This window comes from Odocoileus virginianus, chromosome 33 (assembly GCF_023699985.2).
Source record: "Odocoileus virginianus isolate 20LAN1187 ecotype Illinois chromosome 33, Ovbor_1.2, whole genome shotgun sequence".
Taxonomy (NCBI): domain Eukaryota; kingdom Metazoa; phylum Chordata; class Mammalia; order Artiodactyla; family Cervidae; genus Odocoileus; species Odocoileus virginianus.
This window is the reverse complement of record NC_069706.1, coordinates 16,100,621-16,117,695: the sequence shown is the minus strand read 5'-3', so window position 1 is coordinate 16,117,695 and position 17,075 is coordinate 16,100,621. Positions and strand designations below refer to the sequence as shown.

General features: G+C 44.8%; 1 protein-coding gene across 4 annotated transcripts in view; it reads left to right on the top strand.

Moving 5' to 3' along the window:
* The window catches only part of SYT17 (synaptotagmin 17), an 85,236-nt gene that overhangs the window by 33,702 nt on the left and 34,459 nt on the right, over window positions 1-17,075 (top strand). For all 4 annotated transcript variants that reach the window (XM_020879062.2, XM_070460939.1, XM_020879061.2 and 1 more), the window contains exon 6: window positions 16,367-16,487. In XM_020879062.2, coding sequence (XP_020734721.1) covers window positions 16,367-16,487 — 121 coding nt within the window. The remainder of the gene's footprint in view (window positions 1-16,366; window positions 16,488-17,075) is intronic.

Genomic DNA, 17,075 nt, shown 5'->3' with positions numbered 1-17,075 from the left:
CATTTATGGAAGAGAATCAAGTAAGGGAGAAAGAAAAGGAGGAGGAAAGAAAACATATAAGGCTTAGGCAGGACTAGAGCTTTAAAGAAATCGGCATGTTTGAAACACACAGAAAGTATGATAGTTGAAACCCTAGGCATCAACAGTATTCTTATATAAGAAACACTATATATATAACGTGAGAAGAAAAGGGGACCAGAAGTTGAATTCTTGGAAAAACTGCATTTGCAGGCAGGGGAAAAGGATTAGGAACGACGAGGACCAGGAGACAGAAGCTAGACTGCGAGGGAAGGTGGGCGAGAACCCTGTCATGCATGGCAACAGAAGTGCAAGAAGAGCTGGTCTCTATACTCCAATAGAAACTTTAAAAAATAAAAATAAAAGATGTGAGTCATCAAGGTTAAAAATATAAGGACAATTTGTAAGAACTTAAACAGCCCAAAAAAAGCTAGATTGAAATTTAATGATCACAAGCTTATGTCAGTTACTCAAAATACATTTCAAATGAGAATTTGTTGGAGTGACTGATTAACTCCATCAGGTTGACTTCTCTAAAACAAAACAACAACAAAAAGAAAGTTTATAAGAAAAGGAAAAAAAAGAAGAGCTGGTCTCCCTAGAACTTTGTGGTTTGTCCCGCCATTTTCCCCAGGAGGGAAGGAAATGAGGCTCAGAGGGGTTCAGCAGCGTGTCCAAGGTCACACAGTGAGTCCATGATGGAGCTGGCGTTGGGATGTAGGGCTGTGACCCAGTCCTGCTTAGCGCACCACGGCATCAGTCTCCTGAGGCTGCTGTGACAAATGACAGCAACTCATGTGGCTTAAAACAAGAGGAATGTGTTCTCTCCTGGTTCTGGAGGCTGGAAGTCCAAAGTCAAGGTGTCGGCAGAGTCAGATTGCTTCTGGAGGCCTTGAGGGAGATTTGGTTCCGTGATCTTTTTGAGGGATACAGTTAAACGTGTTACAATCCTCCTACCTCCAGATACTGAAGTAGGAAAGAGAAGTAACTGAGAACATAGAAGGTGTAGTCTTGCGCTGGAGAAATGATAGCAGATGAAAAGTAAAAGAGCCTCATAAGAGAGTTTGTTACCGAGATGCAGAGAAATAACTAATTACAGCATAAGTGGAAACGGAAGTCAGAAGGAGAAACAGCTTCTATTGGAAGAGGCAGGAAGTGCAGCCAGAGAGAACTTGTATTTTATTTTATTATTATTATTATTATTATTTTGACCATACCTTGGGGCATGTAAACCCATGCCCTACAGTGAAAATATGGAGTCTTAACCACTGGATCACCGGAGAAGCTCCCCAGAGAGACCTTTTTAAAAGTGAAAGTGAAGTCGCTCAGTCGTGTCTGACTCTTTGTGACCCCATGGACTGTAGCCTACCAGGCTCCTCTGTCCATGGAATTTTCCAGGCAAGAATACTGGAGTGGGTTGCCATGTCCTTCTCCAGGAAATCTTCCATCTAATTAGCTGACTGTCTAAAGCCTTCCGTGGCTCCCTATTTCTTGGAATAAGTCCAGACTCGTTACCTGGCTGCAAGGCATGAGCTGACCTGTTTTTGCCCCAGCTCCTGGACCCCCTTCACTTGTCCATGCTGGCCTTCTCCTCTGTTCAGTGGGCCTGCCCCTTGGCCCTCTGTCTGCTTCTGCCAGAGAGTTTTAGGAAGGTTGGTTCCCACAGCACCTTGTTATTCTTCATGACACACACCACACTGCTAATTAAATCATCTTATAATGAATTAGTTCTACATAATAATTCGTTGAAGAATGTTTACTATCAGGAACTACATTACAGTGACCTTAATGTCTTGCTTACTGCTGTGTCCCTTGTGTTTAGCACAACTGCCCAGTCAACAGGTCATTACTGAGCACCTACTGTATGCTCGCCCTGTGCCCGACACTATAAATATCTGTGGACTGGATGGTTGGGTAAGGGGTGGTCTAATCAGGTGACTAAGATGCAGAGAAGCCGAAGGGGGGCTTTCTATGCAGAAGTGGGATGAACTCACGGAAGACAGGTCTCGGGGCTGGACCCTGCTGAGTCGGAGGCCCTCCCCTAGCTGGCAGAGCCACTTCCTTCTAAGTGTCCTGGCCTATCCTGGCTGCTTCTACTACAGGCCATTCTCCCTAACTGTCCACTGTTGGTCCTTCATTATAGACACTGGGTAGCCTCATGCCTGCCATTCAGGTTTGGGTTGATAGTGTTACATATTCTGGAACCATCTCTGCTAGAATAGCTGTCCCTGCTACAAGACGCTCACTGGGGGCCCAATTTAGAAGAAAGTCAGTATCTCATTCTTTCAAGATGCCTGAATGGATCTGAAGTAGGTTGATCTAATCTGGATGGCCATTGAGCCTTAAATTCTTCAGACATCAAAAGATTAAGCCTCTCTCCCATCTTCCCTGAAAGGTTTAACTTCACACACAGGATATAAACAGATGTTTCTCTTGGCTCACATTCACCCAGGGTCTGTTCTGTACCTGGGGCGATGACTGGAGGTAACATAAAATCACTGCCTTCGAGGAACTTACAGCCTCATAGGAAGAGAGAGAGGAGAAAAAAGGGGCAGTCCCTCAGAAATGAAAACAGAGCCTTACCTCACACCACACACCAAAACCAAGTCCAGGTGGTCCCAGCACTTACTTCTGAAAAGCCAAACTTCAAATTTTAGAAGAAAAAAAAGGAGAGTATCTTTATGACCTCATAGAGCAAAGCATTTCTGAAAAGGTCCTAGAGTGTAAACCATAGAAGGAAAGGGTGACTGCATTCTGCCACTTGAGAGCTGTGAACTTCTGCTCATCAGAAAATGTGGTAGAAAAAAATTTAAAAACAAACCACAAACTGGGAGAACTATACACATGCATTAGTTGGCTAAGGCTGTTGTAACAAAGTGCCACGCACTGGCTTAAACAATAGAAATTTACAATAGCACGGTTCTCAGGATCCAGAGATCAACAGGGTCACTCCCTCTGAAGGTTCTAGGAAGGATCTCCTCCAGATCTCTCTCCTGGCTCATGGTAGTTCCTTGAGAATCGTGGTGTTCTCCCTGTGTGCATATCAGTGTCCAGACTTTCCCCTCCTTGTAAGAACACCAGTCATATTGGGTTAAAGGCCCACCCTACTCCTGTTCAACTTCATCTTAACTAATGACTTCTGCAGTGACCATGTTCTCCTCTTGTGATTCAGATGGTAAAGAATCTGCCTGCAGCACAAGAGACCTGGGTTCGATTTCTGGGTTGGGAGGATCCTCTGGAGAAGGGAATGGCTTCCCACTCCAGTATTCTTGCCTGGAGAGTTCCATGGAGGGAGGAGCATGGCAGGGTCCAGGTCATAGGGTTACAAAGAGTTGGACATGGCTGAGAGACTAACACTTTCACACTTTATTCTCAAATACTGTCACATTCTCAGGCTCTCAGAAGTGGAACTTAAGCATATGAATTTGGGAAGGGACACGGTTCAACCCATAACTGGTGAATAATTTTGTAATCATAATATGTGAAGTTCAGTTGCTCAATCATGTCTGACTCTTTGCGACCCCATGGACTGCAGCATGCCAGATTCCCTGTCCATCACCAATTCCTGGAGCTTGTTCAAACTCATGTCCATCAAGTCGCTGATGCCATCCAACCACCTCATCCTCTGTTGTCCCCTTCTTCTCCTGCCTTCAATCTTTCCCAGCGTCAGGGTCTTTTCAAATGAGTCAGTTCTTCACATCAGGTGGCCAAAGTATGGAGCTTCAGTTTCAGCATCAGTCCTTCCAATGAGTATTCAGGACTGATTTCCTTTGGGATTGACTGATTTGCTCTCCTTGCAGTACAAGGGACTTTCAAGAGACTTCTACAATACCACAATTCAAAAGCATCAATTCTTCGGCACTCAGCTTTCTTTATGGTCCAACTCTCACATCCGTACATGATTACTGGAACAACCATAGCTTTGACTAGATGGACCTTTGTTGGCAAAGTAATGTCTTTGCTTTTTAATATGTTGTCTATGTTGGTCATAACTTTTCTTCCAAGGAGCAAGCGTCTTTTAATTTCATGGCTGCAGTCACCATCTGCAGTGATTTTGGAGCCCAAGAAAATAAAGTCTGTCACTATTTCCATTGTTTCCCCATCTATTTGCCATGAAGTGATGGGACCAGATGCCATGATCTTAGTTTTTTTAATGTTGAGTTTTAAGCCAGCTTTTTCACTCTCCTCTTTCACCGTCATCAAGAGGCTCTTTAGTTCCTCTCTGCTTTCTGCCATAAGGGTGGTGTCATCTGCACATCTGAGGTTATTGATATTTCTCCCGGCAATCTTGATTCCAGCTGTGCTTCAGCCAGCCCAGCATTTCACATGATGTACTCTGCATAGAAGTTAAATAAGCAGGCTGACAGTATACAGACTTGACGTACTCCTTTCCCAATTTGGAACCAGTCCGCTACTCCATGTCTCATTCTAACTGTTGCTTCTTGACCTGCATACAGATTTCTCAGGAGGCAGGTAAAGTGATCTGGTATTCCCTTCTCTTGAAGAATTTTCCACAATTTGTTGTGATCCACATAGTCAAAGGCTTTGGTGTAGTCAATAAAGCAGATGTAGATGTTTTTCTGGAACTCTCTTTCTTGCTTTTTCTATGATCAAACAGATGTTGGCAATTTGATCTCTGGTTCCTCTGTCTTTTCCAAATCCAGCTTGAACATCTGGAAGTTTACGGTTCACATACTGTTGAAGCCTGTCTTGGAGAATTTTGAGCATTACTTTGCTAACGTGTGAGATGAGTGTAATTGTGTGGTAGTTTGAACATTCTTTGGCATTGCCTTTCTTTGGGATTGGAATGAAAGCTGACCTTTTCCATTCCTGCGGCCACTACTGAGTTTTCCAAATATTTGAAGGCCTTCTTATAAATCAGTAGGTGGCCAATAGAAAAATGGGCCAAAAGAAATGAACAGAGTCTTCATAGAAGAGGAAAAAAAAGATGACTAGCTGATGAACATGAAAAGATGCTCAGTCCTTTTAGCAGGCAGAGAAATACAGACCGAATCCATCATCAGCTATCCCGTGGACAGGAATAATTAGGAAGCCTGACAGTAACAGATGCAATCCAGTGTAAAATGTGTGCTGTCAATCATGCCATGAACGTATCAAGGAGGAGCATTGAACTCACACAGAAAGAAAGTCAGCGTTTCCATGCAGAGAAGGAAATGTAATTCAGTATGTGGCTAGATATTCATTCAAAGAAACACAAATAAAAAGTGTTTTAGCCCCACACTGATCCTGCACACTACTGTCGCATGTTAATACCCGGTTCTGGTGATGCTGTGGAGACACTTCTGTCCTCCCCCTTTCCCGGTGGCTGTGAAGTTAGTTCAGCCCTTTTGACAAACGGTCTGGTGGTTCATACTGAATAGCAGACAAATATCTGGATGTTTTTTCATGTTTTAATATATTCTTTGACCCAGTGATATCACCCTTGGGTTTTATTAGAGGGATGTAATCTAAAAGAGGAAAAGTGCCAAAGTGCCCTATTTTAGGTCGTTAAAAATAACCTAAGTACCTAGCCATAGAAAATGGTTAAAGTAAATTACAGTGTTTCAGCCTAATGGAATATTCTAAGTAGACATTACAAAGGATATTTGTGATGTCTAGGTAGTAACTTGGAAAACGTGTGTGTCTATTTAAATTTTAAAAAGGCCAGGGACGATATTTCAGAATTCACCTGTGTTGTCAATGCAACTATGCAAATATTGTTTTGATTATTGACAGCGACTGGAAGAAGAATCTGAAAGGGTGGCGGTGGAGGAAAGAAAGCTTTTGATGAAATGTGTAATGTGCTGGGATTGTGGCTGAATTTTGCTTTTTAAAAAAAATCCATTCCTAATTTAATATTGTTCGTGCAGTAAATTAAGAGACAAAAGGTTTCTCTGACTCATGGAAACAAAGGCATGAGCACACAGCAGCTGTGTTTGGGCATCATTAAAAGTGTGTGCACACATCTGAAACCCTCTGCTAGGTGAGCGAGAGCAAGGGTACCCTCAAAGCACTTCAAAGGAAGTCTGTCAGGAGGAGAGCCTGCTGTTTTCTTCCCAGAAAGTGTCTTTTGTCCCAAATGGTTTTCTTTGATTTCCCTTTTATTGATGAAGACTTAGCTGTGTTCAGAGGTTGCAGGCAGGCAGAGTTTTTCTCTGGGTGGAAAGCAGGGCTGCTGGGGGGCTGGCAGGGTGGCTTCTGGATTCATTTGAGTAATTTGCAGATGAACTATTTCTGTTTTCCTAAGCCCACCCCACATGGTTCAACCAAATGAAGTTCATCAGGCCCTTTAAAAAGGAAATGAGACCTGTTTGTGATGTTGCCCTGAAACGGGAGAAGGCAGGTGTGGTGCCAGTCACCGGTCCTTCTCCCACCTCAGCTTCAGTTTTCTTGGGTAGGGCCGGTGACAGATGCTGTGACGATGACCCCTCTTGTCCCGGATGTGGTGCAGGGGGCCTCCCCGTTGGGGCCACATAGCTTGTTCTCATGGCCTCCGGCCTGAAGTTCTTCCTGGTGCTCTGCAGATAGCGATGGAGAGGGTCATGGGCAAGTGCCATGAAGAACAAGGTGATGTGCTGGAAAGTGATGGAGGCAGGGGCTCTTGTCCACTGGGTGGTCGTGGAAAGCCTAGAGGAGGAGGTGACATTTGAGTTGAGATTCCCAGGCTGAGGGAACAGCAAGCCTTGGGGTAGGAATGGCCTTGTGTTTTCAAGGAATAGAGCAGAGGCAGTCATGGCAGCTGGATGAGGTCTGAGATGGAAGCAGGGGTCGGATTATTTAGATCCTGTTAGACAAGTAGTCCTCAACTGGGTGATTTTTGCCCCAAGGGAACCTTTGGCAACATCTAGAGACATTCCAGGTTGTCACAGTTAGGGGTGGTGCCACTGGCATCTAGAGCATAGGGACCAGGGATGCTGATAAACATCCTGCAGTCACCAGGACAGCCCCACAACACAGAATGTTGTTGTTGTTGAATCACTAAGTTGCATCCAATGCTTTGCGACCCCATGGATGCAGCATGCCAGACTTCCGTGTCCTTCACCATCTCCCAGAGTTTGCTCACACTCGTGTCCTTTGAGTCGATGATGCCATCCATCTATCTCATCCTCTTCTCCTCCTGTTCTCGATCTTTGCCAGCATCAGGGTCTTTCCCAATGAGTCGGCTTTTTGCATGCAGTGGCCAAAGTATTGGAAATCAACACAGAATGATCCTTCCCCACATGGCAGTAGTGCCAAGGTTGACAAATCATGTTGAAGACTAGGCTAAGGGTTTTGAATTTCATTTTAAGAGTAATGGAGGGTATTAAGCAGGGAAGTGAGAGAATGGCCTGGCTCTTTTCTTTTATAAACCTAGAATACTGAATCCAGTTCTTCCAGCTCTGACATGCCACCCTCATCAGATGAAATTTGGGTTGGAGAAAGAAGACTCCACAGCCTTGGAAATCCCCTCACAGTAAGCAATCCATTCTCCTTGGGCTGGTTGAACACATCTCCCAGAAGGAGTTTGTGTCTGGTGCTTGGGTTTCTGCTTGCAGTGAAGAAAAGGATGGGAATTGTAGCTTGATCTTTGACTTAGAGCTGGTGCTGTGGCGTCTTCCAGTCTGGAGAGACTGCCCAAGACAAATTCAGTGAAGACAGTGAATGGACTTTCCTCCTAGTCGTTGGAGTAAAATGCAAAGTCTTTAGTTGCTGTTAACATTTGTTCAGGCTAGAATCACATATAAGAGAAGAATCTGAACCAGTACAAGGTTCATAGGTTTTATTACGATTTCTCAACCTCAGCACTATTGATACTTTGGGCCAGATCATTCTGTGTTGTGTGTGTGTGTTTGTTGGGGGGTGGGGGAGGTGTCTTTTTGTTGTTGTTGTTGTTGTTGTTGTTTGAGGTGTCTTGTGTTATGTGGGATATTTAGCTGCATCCCTGGCCTCGACCCACTAGGTTTCAGTAGCAACCCCTTCCCCAATTGTGATAACCAAAAATGTCTCCAGACACTGCCAATGTCTCCGGAGGTTGTGGGGATGGCAGAATTAGGTTGCAGGGAAGGCATAATTGCCCAAGATTGATGAAAGTTTAATGAGTCAGTATGTCGTGGGTGTCCGCAAAGATCACTATAAATTCCGTGACCCTTTGGGGCAGGGGTCAGGTTGGGGAGCTACTGAAGTAGGTGCTCCTGCTTTTTCTGTGGCCATGTTCTGAGCTCCTTACCAGCTGTGCTGGTCAGCTTTTAAATTTAGCACCAGGTACTTAGTCAAGGCTATGGTTTTTCCAGTATTCATGTATGGATGTGAGAGTTGGACTATAAAGAAAGCTGAGTGCAGAGGAATTGATGCTTTTGAACTGTGGTGTTGGAGAAGACTCTTGAGAGTCCTTGGACTGCAAGGAGTTACAACCAGTCCATCCTAAAGGAAATCATTCCTGGGTGTTCATTGGAAGGACTGATGCTGAAGCTGAAACTCCAGTATTTTGGCCACCTGATGCGAAGAGCTGACTCATTTGAAAATACCCTGATGCTGGGAAAGATTGAGGGCAGGAGGAGAAGGAGACGACAGAGGATGAGATGGTTAGATGGCATCACCGACTCAATGGACACAGGTTTGGGTGGACTCCGGGAGTTGGTGATGGACAGGGAGGCCTGGTGTGCTGTGGTTCATGGGGTCGCAAAGAGTCAGACACAACTAAGTGACTGAACTGACTGACTGACTGACTTATTCTTCTAGGGAAGAGGGACTAAGGGGACACTGGCTTCAGGAACCCTCCAAGAACATTCCGCCCCTGGGCTTGACGTCCAGTACGTGTTGTCCATATGTGGGCACATTCATGGGCAGAGGCCCCCAGGCTAGTGAAGACCCTCCACTTTCAGGGCTGGGTTAAGGCTTGACCTTGAGATAATGACAGAGCCTCTCATCATTTGTTGTTCAAGATGGTTATTCTCAACTGTTTATCCCAGCAGTGGTCTAAATTCCCCACAAGGGGCACTTCAGGATAACTTCTGAAATATCAAATTCTTGCCAAAAAATATATTTCTGTCTTTTTTATTTGGAGTGGAGATGGGGGGCATTCCCCACTTGTAGGGGCTCAAAGCATACCTCTTCTGCCAGCATTGTCTTTCCCGCTTAAAAAACAGAAACAGACAGACAAAAACCAAGAATGCAAATGAGTGAAGATAATATTACCTGTAATGAGCCCTAACAAATGCTCATTTGCTTTAGTCGTGTTCAACTCTTTGTGACCCCATGGGCTGTAGCCCGCCAGGCTCCTCTGTCCATGAGATTTTCCAGGCAAGAACACTGGATTGGTTTGCAATTTCATTCTCCAAGCATCTTCCCAACCCAGGGATCAAACCCGCATCTTCTGTGTCTCCTGCATTGCAGGTGGATTCTTTACCCACTGAGCCACCTGGGAAGCCCTTGTTTGTAAAGAGAATCCTCACTAATTTATTCCAGAAATATAAATTATTAGTCCTCATTGGCTACTTTGTTATTAATAGCAAGTTACTTGGAAATGGAAGGACAGAGGAGCCTGGTGGGCCACAGTCCATGGGGTTGCAAAAGAGTTCGACACTTTTTAACAACGAAACCACAGCAACAACTCAGGACTTTATGTTAGTAACATCAAGATTGTTCAGGGCCCGAGCAGCAAAGGGTGCCACAGCTGCAGTGAAGGATTCCTTCCTTCTGTTTTATCTGCAAGAGGTGCCCCTTCCTGCAACATTTGCTGGACAAAACCCTACTTCTCTTTCTTTTTTTCTAACTTTATTAAGATATAATTGACATCTAACACTGTGTAAGTTTAAGGTATACAATGTGATGACATATATAGAATTTTGTATGTATTTTGTATGTGTTTTGAAGTGACTGCCATGATCAGCTGAATCAACACATTCTACCTGTCTGTTAGGGATTAATTCAAATGCATCCTGAGTGAAGAACTCTTCCCTGATCACACCCCTTCCCAGAGTGGATTGTGCATCAGTCTTGTACTCGGTCTGGTTCATATGCTTATTAACACCTAGGACATATTATATTTTTTTGATTGAGGTGAAATTCACATAACATCAATTTAGCCATCTAAAAGTGTACATTTCAGTGGCACTTAGTACATTCTCGGTGTTGTAAGACCGTCACCTTTCATTCCAAAACATTTCTGTCTCCAGGGGAGACCCGGGACCCACTCAACAGTCACTCCCATCTTCCCTTGCTCCCAGATCCTGGCAACCACTAATCTGATTTTTGTCTCTATGGATTTACTGATTCTGGGTATCTCATAAATGGAACCACACAGTAAGTGATGTTGTGTCTGGCTTCTTTCACCTAGCATCATGTTTCTGAGGCTCATCTACACAATACTGAAGCACGTACCACTACTTCATTCGTTTTCATGACTGAATAACAGCATTGTATGAACATATCATATTTTGTTAATCCATTCATCCATTGATGAACATTTGAACTGTTTCCCCCTTTGGCTACTATGGATAGTGCAACTGTGAAATTCATGTGCACATTTTTCTGTTCTCTTGGGTATATACCTAGGAGCGAAATTGCTGGGTCATACCATATCTGTATGTTTCATAGAATGGCCAAACTCTTTAGTAGAAGAGCGACTATAGCGTTTTATGTGCCCAGCAGCAGTGTACAGGGTTCCAATGTCTCCACATCTGTGCCAGCACTTATACTTTTCTTTTTTTTTTTTCATATTTTCCCTAGTCTTCCCCAGCCGACTGACTTGTTGATGGCTGGGATCATGCTTTAATCAGCAGCAACACGACGTGAGAGTTGATACAGGGACTGAGCTTGCCTCCTGTCCTTCCTCATTGGTGTCCCTGAGCTAGAAGAATCTCTTCATCTGTGAAATGGAAATCTCTAGGCTATTAGGGGAAGAAATGAGATTGAGCCTTAGCTTGCCAGGATCAGTGCCTGGTCCAGGGTGCTTTCTTCGTAAAGGTTTGCTCTAATTACCGTGTTCATGACTTCCCAGGCCCAGGCCCCGGTAACTGTTGAATAAATGTTTGTTAAATAAATCAAGCCTTCGATATTGCTCAGTTAGTCTCCTTTTTTATTTCTACCAGCTGTTCCCCCAATTCCAGACAACTGTCTTGCAAGTTGATCACTCCTGAGACAGAAAGCACGGCTAGATCAATGGACCTGCTTTCCTGGAAAAACAGCGCGTGAAAACCTTGATGTGCTTGTGTAGGGTGGGGGTGGGGGCACCGAGAGAGGCTGCTAGCTTGTATCCTACTAATGGAGTGAAGGCTAAAAGAGCTTCACTTTTTTTCCCCTTTAGATGAAAAACAACCTTCTCAGAAAGGTGATGACACCGGGAAGCTGCCTTGTTGAGGGTTCAGTCAATGGCCCCGGGGAGGAGGCAAGCAGCCCTCTCTAGGAAGCACTCTACTTAGAGAGGGCTTGAGGGCCTCTCCTTAGAGGCTGAGGGCTGGGAGCTGGCCTCGGGTCCCTCTCTCTTCATCCATCTCTTTGCACTGGCAGCTGGGGCATGAGCAGGCTTCCACTAGGTCAGCCACGGGGCAGCTTTCTCTGGCTTCATGACCCTTCCAGAATCCACCTCCTCTCACCCTCCCTGGCCTTCCCTCTGCTCTCAAACCCACTGGCTTTGTTTTTCCCTCTTTTCACTTGTTCTTCTCTCTGCCTGGCGTGTCCCCCTCCACACTTAACTTGCCTCCAGTTTCCCCTCAGTGGAAACAGTGGCTGACTTTATTTTTGGGGGGCTCCAAAATCACTGCAGATGGTGATTGCATGAAATTAAAAGACGTTTACTCCTTGGAAGGAAAGTTATGACCAAGCTAGATAGCATATTAAAAAACAGAGACATTACTTTGTCAACAAACGTCCGTCTAGTAAAGGCTATGGTTTTTCCAGTGGTCATGTATGGATGTGAGAGTTGGACTATAAAGAAAGCTGAGCACCGAAGAACTGATGTTTTTGAACTGTGGTGTTGGAGAAGACTCTTGAGACTCCCTTGGACTGCAAGGAGATCCAACCAGTCCACCCTAAAGGAGCTCAGTCCTGGGTGTTCATTGGAAGGACTGATGTTGAAGCTGAAACTCCAATGCTTTGGCCACCTCATGCAAAGAGCTGACTCATTTGAAAAGACCCTGATGCTGGGAAAGACTGAAGGCAGGAGGAGAAGGAGACGACAGAGGAAGAGTTGGTTGGATGGCATCACTGACTCAATGGACATGGGTTTGAGTAAACTGCGGGAGTTGGTGATGGACAGGGAGGCTTGGCGTTCTGTGGTTCATGGGGTCGCAAAGAGCTGGACACGACTGAGCAACTGAACTGAGCTGAACTGAACAATCTCCCCTCACAGAGAGGCCTTGCCCACCAGCTACCCTGGCTGATGTGGCAGCCCCCATGTGTGCCCCATCAGTCACCACTCTCTGCCTGATTTTCTTGCTTTCTTTTTCACTATTTATTTTTATTTGTGTTTTTAAATGAAATATTTCTAACAGAAAACAATACAACAATACCCACCTGCCCATCTCCCAGGCTTGACAAGAGCTAATATTCTGTTCTGCATGCTTGCTTTAGATTTCCACCCCCTACTTTACTGAGGTATAATTTATATGCAATAAATGAAAAGTGGAAGTGTTGGTCACTCAGTTGTGTCCAATTCTTTGTGGCCCCATGGACTGTAGCCCACCAGGCTCCTCTGTCCATGCAATTCTCCAGGCTGAAATACTAGAATGGGTTGCCATTTCCTTCTCCAGGGGATCTTCCTAACCCAGGGACTGAACCCCGGCCTCCTGCATTGCAGGCAGATTCGTTACCATCTGAGCCCGCCAGGGAAGCCCATATGCCGTAAACACGTACATTTAAAATATATAGTTTATTAATTTGGGGGCAAGTGCACCTGTGAAACAACTACCACAATCAAGATATAGAATATTTCTGTCTTCCCCAGAAAGGCCCTGCATCTTCCTTGCCCTGCTGGAGTCTTCTTCCTTGTACTCAGCATTATCTGAAATCACCTCATTCATGACTTTTTTTTAGTCTGTTTACTGTCTCTGCTTCCAGAATGTATATTCCATGATGCAGGCATCATATCTCATTTCAGTCCAGGCACATAGTAGGCCCACAGGCAATCAATGGAAGCCACTCGGTACCCTTGTGTGCTCACAGCCTGGCACATTTTGTGGGATGATGTCTGTAGGGTCTGCTGGAGATGGAGCTGTTGGGTTAAAGAATATTTACTCTCTTTTTTTATCACAGAGGAGACTACTGTCTCCCTTTCTCTCGTCTGTCCAGTGTTTCTCAACCTCAGCACTGTTGCCATTTGAGGTTGCGTCATTCTTTATGTGGGGTGGTGGCTGTCCACTAGATCTGGGTGTTCTACAAAGGGAGGGGTACCAGGACACCCCCCACCGTAGCTGTGACAACCAAAGATGTCTTCAGACATTGGCAAATGTGCCCTGGGGACAAAATTGTCCCCAGTTGAGAACCACTGGTCTGTGTATATAGGCTCATTTCTTGCCAACCTAAATTGTTCCTCAGTTGAGCCCATCTCTAAACAAACTACCCTCGATGACTAGATTAGTTGAATCTGTTTTTTTTTTTTGTCCTCTTTATGCAGCTCAGCTGACTGAATTACAAATTCTGATCCCTGTTTATACAGTTGCATTATGAGATGAGACGCTGGTTCATTTTAGAAGCAGGGAAGGCATCACTCTGACTTACAAACCTGGGAGAAACGAAGCCCATGGGACTTTCGGATGGCTTCTCCCTGGCCTGGGCACCAGCATGATACACAGCATTCCTTGCCTGAGGACAAACGTGCATTCCAGGCCTTCGAGAACAAGAAGGAAACCCTTAGCAAATGTGTAAAGGGCTCTGAACGTCTCTGATTACTCAAGACACTGAGTTGGCCATTTCTTTCTTGACAAATCTGCAAGCTTGTGTGCCCAGAGCTGGACAGCAAGAATATAAAGGGTGAAGGAGGACAAGTGGGGAGCCCGTGACATGAAGAGACAGATCCTGTCTGGGGGGCACTGCATTGCAGCCAGATGTTGCCAGGTGGGGATGCAGGCTCAGCCTTGCCAGACCTTCCTGTTTTTCAAGAAAGGCAAGATATCTAGGCTTTTTTGTGTGTGAAAAATCTTGATTCTTGAATTTTATAAATATTAGCAAGTAATTATCTGTTTAAACATGATGTAAACCAAACAAAACGTATCTACAGGCTGCCGGTCAGCATCCTCTGAGTTGATTTCCAAGGTTGTTTCATGTTTGGTGACTAACTCAGTGGGTTCAGAAATATTTTGGTTTGACTCTTCATTCAGTCAACAAATGTTTATTGAGTATCTGCATGAACCAAGCATTGTTCTTAGAGTTGTCACTTGCTATTGACTCATTCAAATGACTGACAGCAGAAGAGATAGAGATTATGGGTGGGAGAGTGTGTGGGTGGACAAAGGATGGACAGATGGATAGAGAGATCAATCTCATCATTTAGAGATACGTGCTAGACTATTACAGATAAAATAATATGATGTTTGGGAATTACTTCAGAATAAGATGAGGAGTTGGATGAGGGTTTAGGTGACTCAAGATTGGCCATGTGATGGTAATTGTTGAAGCTGATTGATGGTGCTATGAGGAAGCTCCTTATATGCTTCTGCTTTCTTTTGAATGTGATTGGAAATTTCCCATACTGAAAATGCTTGGGCTTTTATTTATTTATTTCTGGCTGTGCAGGGTCATCGTTGCTGCTCGTGGGCTTTCTCTAGTTTAGACAGACGGGGGCTACTCTTCATTGCAGTGCATGGGCTTTTCATTGCGATGTCTTTTGTTGTGGAGCCCAGGCTCTAGGGTGCAGGCTTCAGCAGTTGTGGTGCTCGGGCTTAGTTGCTCTGTGGCATGTGGAATCTTTCTGGACTAGGGATGGAACCCGTGTCCCCTGCATGAGCAGGCAGATTCTCAATCATGAATCACCATGGAAGTCCGAAATATTTGTTTTAATGTCCTTATCAGAAAGGCACTCTAAAAGATACATAGGGAAAATAACATCATGTCTGGGACTTGGTTTAAAATATGCAGCTAAAGTTTCTTACAAGTCCGGGTATAGATGTGCTATGGTTTGAATGTTTGTGGTCCACTCCCCCACCCCCTGGGAAGTTTCCATGTTGGAATCCTCACATGCAATGTAATGGTGTTAGAATGTGCAGCCTGTGGGAAGTGGATATGTGGATAGATGGCTGTCATGAAGGTGGAGCCCCCCAAGAATGGGATTAGTGCCCTTATTAAAACTCAGAGAGCTTCCCAGCCCTCTGCTAAGGAGTCTGCAACCCTGAAGAGGGCCCTCACCCAACGATGCAGGCATCCTGATCTTCCAGTGTCCAAAACTGTGAGAGAGAAATTTCTATTGTTTATAAGGTCCCCAGTCTGTGGTATTTTTGTTACAGCAGCCTGTATGGTCTCAGACAAGATGAAACATGTTGCAACATGTTGATAATTGGTATAATTGGGTGATAGGTATATGGAGATTAATGAAACTGGACTATTTAATTTGTATTTGATGTTTACAGAGATAAAGAAGTGGGGGCCTTGTTTCTAGGTACTGTTGGAAGGATGGAGTCATGCACTGGGTGCGTATGTGAGCTTCCCACAATTTGATTGTATTAACAGCAAAGGAACAGATACTCTTCAGCAAGGGATGCCACAGTCCCAGCTTTGTGGTGAGGCTAGAAACACAGGCTTTGCACAGGCTTTTTGTGGGCTCAGCCTGCAAGTTGAGAACAGATTTCTCAACCTGCTAAAATATTACAGATAAAATAATATAATGTCTGGGAATTACTTCAGAACAATATGAGAGCCTGCAGGATGGTTTCCCTGCAGGGTGGGCTGCCTCCCCAGTATCCTGCTGGAAGGCAGAATCGCACAGTGGTCAGAGAGTCTGGAATCAGCCTCCCTAGGTCCAAGTGTCAGCACTACCACTTTCTAGCTGTGTGGCCTTGAACATGTTTCTCAGCCTCTGTCTCCTCCAAGCCTCAGTTTCCTCTTCTGTTAAATGTGAAGACTGAACTAATAATTTCATGTAAAGTACTTAGCACAGTATTTGGCATGTGGCATTTATTTCATATCATTATTGATGCTTTTGTTCTTACTATGTTGTTGCTGCTCTTACACATTCTAAAAGCAGAACAAACCTTCTGAGATGGAAGGAAGAAAATGACTGGGGAAAGAGGCTAAAAGAAGTCAGAAAAAGAGGTGTCCTCTGTCTGCTGATCCACCCATAGAAGTCTGTTTGTGAGCTGCTGGAATCAATTTCCTGCATGAGAGGTGCAAAAGAAATACAAGAAAAATGCAACTTCCTGATTATATCCTTTCTCCACAGAATGAGGTAGAACTCGGGGAGCTGCTTCTGTCACTGAATTATCTCCCGAGTGCTGGGAGGCTGAACGTTGACGTCATTCGAGCCAAGCAGCTTCTTCAGACAGATGTGAGCCAAGGTTCAGGTACTGTGTGGCCCCTCCTTCTGTCATTGCTTTAGCAAGGCATCTGTGTTTGTTCGACACAAGGGACCTGATTTTTTTTTTCTACATCCTGGATGCTGTTAACTCATAGGACCTTCTGAGGATAAAATAGTATCCAGATCTAGTCTGTTAGTTCAAGAGATAATGATCAGATGTCTCTTAGGATGAAGCAGGTAAATGATACCATTCCCTCTGAATTGGGGGTTTGATCGAGACCAGGTGTGATAACTATTGAAATCTAAATCCTCCTTGTACACATGCGGCCTGGAGAAAGTTACTTGCATGTCCAGATGCTATGCTTCCCTGGTAGCTCAGCTGGTAAAGAATTCGCCTGCGATGCAGCAGACCCCGGTTCAATTCCTGGGTCAAGAAGATCCTCTGAAAAAGGGATAGGCTGCCCACTCCAGTATTCATGGGCTTCCCTGGTGGCTCAGCTGGTAAAGAATTTGCCTGTAATGTGGAGACCTGGGTTCGATCCCTGGGTTGGGAAGATCCCCTGGAGAAGGGAATGGCTACCCACTCCAGTATTCTTGCCTGTAGAATTCCATGGACTGCATAGTCCATGGGGTC